Here is a 5202-nt window from a genome sequence, read left to right on the forward strand (position 1 = left end):
ATGCCTGGAAAAGTATGCAGAGGCAGAGAAGCTCGAGATGCAAGTTCTGGATGTGAGGACCAGAACTTTTGGAGTGGAACACCCAGACACAATCCACATCATGGGGAATCTAGCAGTAACATTTAGGTGCCTGGGAAAATACACAGAGGCAGAGACACTGCAGATCCAAGTTCTGGATGCAAGAAACAGAATTTTTGGAGTGGAAAATTCAGACACCATTCTAGCCATGAAACATTTAGCAGCAATATATGGAAACACAGGAAAATACACAGAGGCAGAGAAGCTGGAGATCCAAGTAATGAATGCAAGGACCAGGATTCTTGGAGTGGAACACCCAGACACAATCCATGCCAAGGGAAATCTAGCATCAACTTATTATAAACTAGGAAAATACACAGAGGCAGAGAAGCTGCAGATCCAAGTTCTGGATGCAAGAAAAAGAATTATCGGAGTGGAACACCCCCACACCATCCAAGCTATGGAAAATTAGCATTAACCTTTAAAAATCTGGGCAGATACACAGATGCTGAGAAGCTAGTCATCCTAGCTCAGGACATAAAAAGCAGAGTACCTGCAGCAAATTTCTCCTATACAATTGCCACTATGGCCAATGTCCAAAAAGCACAGGAGACCCATTTCCCAGTGCAAGGAGCCTAGTCTCTGTAGAAGAAAATTTGCTTTCAATACAGATTGTTTTGATTCCTTCAACTCAAGATGTTCCTGCAGATATGATAATTAATTTTGAGCAAAAGGTACATTGTTGTTTCAACCTCCTCTGATGGTTTCCTTTTCAGTCCAATCTTTTTCCAAACTTGCATATAGAATCTAAATCCAAAAAAAAAAATCATTCCAGAATCCACAATGAGAAAGATTGGGAAAGCCAAGGAAATAAGGGAAATATGTTTATTGTTTTCATGTTAATGTCTTATGGCATGATAAAAGTGGGTTTGTAGTAAAAGAATATGAGAAACATTGGGGCATGGTAGAGTAACAAGATGTAAATCAGAAGTAGGAGTACCATTTATAAAAGGTATATAAAAAATCATCAAGGCTCAGTTTGAATGGGTATTTAGAACCAATTTGAATTTTGCAAGATAGTGTTTGAAAAAAACTGGGATTAGAGGGCCTACCCCCAGCATGCCATGTTGTAGGAGCAGCCAAGTGAAATAGGGAGTGAACTTGGCACATACAGATATTAGAATTCAAAACCAGCCTTATAAAAGTTTCTTACTGTGAAGCCAATGTGAAGCACAGTTTATAATATATGTAGATGTAGCATTAATTTACACCAACATATATAGATTAGAATTAACAATGTACATGGGGGTTGGGATGAAAAATGTGTACTGAAACTGGAATTGAAGATGCCCGTTCCAGGGGGTCAAGGGGCTTGCTCCCGGCGAGCCGTAACCCGCAGTGAAGGAATGGCTGAGCGCCAACGAGCGCCGTGCCTAGGCGCGGGTTTTAGGCTTGTATGAAAAGCTATAAAACCGAGTAGACCTCGATTTCTAGATGGTCGTGTCATGTGCAAGAAAAATATATGTTTGCGGAGTGTAAAAGCTTCAAACGAAATGCAAAATTGGGGAAAGGAGACAGAGCACCACAGATTTTTTTTTTTTCCAACTTTATATGATCTGGTAGATATTTCGTCATACGGGGAATGTGGTGGACAATAATATATAGATCGAGACAAGTTCAAGTGATGAACGAAAAAAGAAAAAACGAGAGGGCTGCGACCGGGATTCGTGACTGGGAAGGGAAGAGAGTAACTAATAAGAAGAAATAAAAGAAACGGACGTGCACGACATTGCAACTGTCAATTTAGCGAAAATGGGGGGTCAAAAGCAACGTTGACTCACAAAGCACATATACTGGATGAAACATGAGCTGAAGTCGAAGTTGGGCTGCGAAGATAATTCATTTTAATAAACAGCATCGTGTTAAAATAAAACCATGTGAAACGAAGGTGTCCTCACCAGAGTCAAAGTGCCCCACACTGAGTACCCAGTTCAACAACAGAAACAACCAACCGCTGCTTCACCGTTGTCAGCGGTGCCACGTCTGGTGAGACGATGCTCGGGACCTTCGAGGAAGCCCCCAACAATCATCCAGGTGTGCAAGCACACATCTGCCTGCCCACGCATCCATGAAGAAGCGACTTTCCACACCCGGGTAACACCAGTACCCAGGATGCTTTAGGACATGTGTGGCATGGGGAGTGGTTGTTCTGCGAATGAAAGGGTACCCGCTAATTGCATCTGTGAAGGTATGAGCTGGTGGCCCCGAAGGATGCGTGTTAGGTGGTTGACAAAACAATAATATGAATAGAGTTTACAATAAGCGCATGAGCCCGCCCAGTTAAAAACGCCACGCCCAGAAAGAAAATCGCCGTCGTATAGACGCTGCTGGACATAAACGGTAAGGCAACGGAGTGAAGTCGATAGTTATATTGGACTCACCCATATTTGAATGCACCGCGTGTTGACGAGGCCAAACCTGCCACAAGAAAGAAAAAGCCACTTATGCACCATGTTGAAACCAAGTCAACCTTCATCCAGCGTCAGTCCTGGCAGATGGTGTGTCACTCCGGCCCCCCTGACAGGAGGGGCCATGCCAACACGCCAATACCTGGATTGATTACACATCCAGGCAAGGCATGCGGCTACTTTACCATGCTTAGGCTTGAGGCCACCACGCAATAGGAGATGTGACCGTGGCGATATCTGACTTGTAAACGGAAATGGATGGCTCGCCTAGATGGTAATGCGGTGGTAATGCGCTGTCCAAGGAAGCGATGATGTTGCGGCGACGAGATTACATAGAGACTATCAAGATCGCATAGCGTTAGGCGTGAGTGGCTGACATAAAGAATTAGCTTGTGTGGCTTACTAGGCGTGAGTGGTGGCATGAAGAGGCAAACATCAGAGAGAGGCTGTGATGCACTGAGGGCTTGTATGTCCAAGTAAGCGATGATATTGCGGTGGCAAGGTTACATAGAGACTACTGAAATCGCATAGCGTTAGGCGTGAGCAACATAGAATTAGCTTGTCTGGAAGCTAGCGAGATAGTTGTGGCTTACTAGGCGTGAGCAGCAGCATGAGGAGGCGAACATCGGAAAGGCGAGATAAATAGAAAAGTTAAGGGTACTTACCAGTGTTCGCTAGAGGAAGGCGATACAATCTAGGCGTGATCAGTCAGGGGTGATGGTGGTGCTGGTGGTGGTGGTGGTTTGAATCTGAGCAACGAAATGAGAGCCTCTACAAATTATTTATAGTCACGTGTGTTTGGTAGAGTTTTGGTAGCCAAATACACCCCTTCTCTTTGCATTGGGCATCCGGAAAGAAGACTCACCAACTTATAAAACCAAGCTTGGGTGCGCCGCTTGAATGCCATTGTATCGCATATTTCTGATTATGGATAGGAGAACTTGGACTGGCGGTGCGCGTGCCTGCCAAATGTTGGGTGGTCATTGAGTGGTCAAAAGAGTGCTACTATCAGTGAAAAGAGTGTCATCGACGATAGCCGCGGTTAAGGCACAAGGAGAAAGCACCCACCGTCAAGCGCCCACCTGCTGTTGCAACCTACGACCTCACGATGGCCAAGCACGTAAAGTTGAGAACACCGCTGGCCAAGCTTTTCTGGATGGGCAGGGAGGAACTGAACCAGTAAGTTCTGTGTCAGTCTCGGCACTTTTGGTCTTGAATGATAGATTAGGTATCTCAAACGAAAAGCGAACACCGTAATAGTGCGTACTCTTTGTCATATACATCGTCTATCTCACATAATGCATGCAGTATACTATCGGTTATATACCAAAGAAGGCCGACTCGAATCAAACAACCCGATCTTCTCTAATGATCGCTTCATCAGTCATATCTTGTCGAAATCAGTGAGACCCCCTCACACAGCAGCCTCGCTGAAGAGGTACGTCTGCAAGATTGAAGGCATGGAAGGCTCGGGAAAGGGCGCTTTCAAGTATCTGTTGCTGTCAGAAAAAAAGCCTTTGGACGATTCTGCTCGTCTTGCACTCCGAGAGAACTCTGGGCCAGGATCATCTGAGGTTGACCCTGTAGTTCTCGTTGTTGATAAGGGCCCTGCCGCTGAGAAGAAACTCAAATCTGCTAGTAATGCAGGCTCGAATAGATTGTCCGTATGGAAGATTGAACAATGTTTTGGTGCGCCTTGTGGTTTTGGTCTCAACAACGCAAAAACTCATGCTCATCAGTGCATTACCGACTTTACGACGATGATGGCAAAGCTGTCTCGAAAATGTCGTTTGACGAGAGCAACTCTTCTTTGGGTCGCATTGACATATTTACCATCCCGCCACCGCAAACAGTTGCTTCCTTGAAAGATCATCTTGCCCATGTAGAAGGGGTCTCAGGTCACCATGTTCAGTTGCTTGAGAACGAGGATGGAGAGGTCACCTTGAGCGATGGCGATGCCATCGCCCTTCTCACTGATGATTTTCCGGGCTCAAAAGAGGGTCAGCCGATAGTGTTCACATATGCACAGAGTGCTTCTGATAAAATGGAGAACCCATCCTTTTCAAAGCGTCTTACAGGCATATCAAACTGGGGTAAGTGGGAATTGTTATTGAGGAATACCGTGTAGCCTCTCATGTTGTTTAGCCGGCGCGACTGTGGATGCCACCTGGCACTCAATAGTGATTGGAGAGATCTTCCAAACAGACGGACTTCACGAGATAAAGCCATTCCAATCTGGTTCTCATCGCTATGGTGTTTCTGTCTGACTTTGGAATTTTTTTCTTTATTAATCTTTCCGTAGTAGATTTCCCTTGCTATGTCAGAATAAATAGTTCCGGAAATAAAGCTTGTACACTCACTGATCAAAAGTAATGTCACATGATTTTTTGGACAAAGTTGGTGTTATAACACAAGAACCAAACATTTTAAGGATTAAACTCTGGTGCATGAAACATAGCTAAGGAGGTGTAGATTGTATATACCAAGTCTGGGGATGAACAGATAAAAACTCAGGATACAGCAGGGCATTGACTGTGATAACTCCCAAAAATGGGATGTGACAAAATGGGAAATTCTAAATGGCTGCAACCTACTGGAAGCAATTCACAACTTGAGGAAGAGATATTTTGAACACTGGATCTCCCTGCTATTGTTATGAGCTTCATTAAGTCTTTGGGCTAGAAAATTTTATATCCTCCCCTAAAAGGTAAATTGA

General features: G+C 44.5%; 2 protein-coding genes across 2 annotated transcripts; one reads left to right on the forward strand and one right to left on the reverse strand.

Annotated features, from left to right (window-relative positions):
• Nucleotides 1-2046: 2046 nt before the first annotated feature.
• On the reverse strand, nucleotides 2047-2531 carry LACBIDRAFT_310423 (uncharacterized protein; the record flags this gene model as incomplete). The annotated part of the gene is made up of 3 exons (XM_001887546.1): nucleotides 2047-2258; nucleotides 2336-2405; nucleotides 2460-2531. The coding sequence occupies 3 exons, from the start codon at nucleotides 2529-2531 to the stop codon at nucleotides 2047-2049; spliced, it is 354 nt and encodes a 117-aa protein (XP_001887581.1).
• A 1063-nt stretch (nucleotides 2532-3594) lies between these two features.
• On the forward strand, nucleotides 3595-4859 carry LACBIDRAFT_310424 (uncharacterized protein; the record flags this gene model as incomplete). The annotated part of the gene is made up of 6 exons (XM_001887490.1): nucleotides 3595-3665; nucleotides 3732-3745; nucleotides 3795-4175; nucleotides 4226-4579; nucleotides 4632-4739; nucleotides 4789-4859. The coding sequence occupies 6 exons, from the start codon at nucleotides 3595-3597 to the stop codon at nucleotides 4857-4859; spliced, it is 999 nt and encodes a 332-aa protein (XP_001887525.1).
• Nucleotides 4860-5202: the final 343 nt, after the last annotated feature.

Source organism: Laccaria bicolor, genomic scaffold (genome assembly GCF_000143565.1).
Source record: "Laccaria bicolor S238N-H82 LACBIscaffold_46 genomic scaffold, whole genome shotgun sequence".
NCBI lineage: Eukaryota > Fungi > Basidiomycota > Agaricomycetes > Agaricales > Hydnangiaceae > Laccaria > Laccaria bicolor.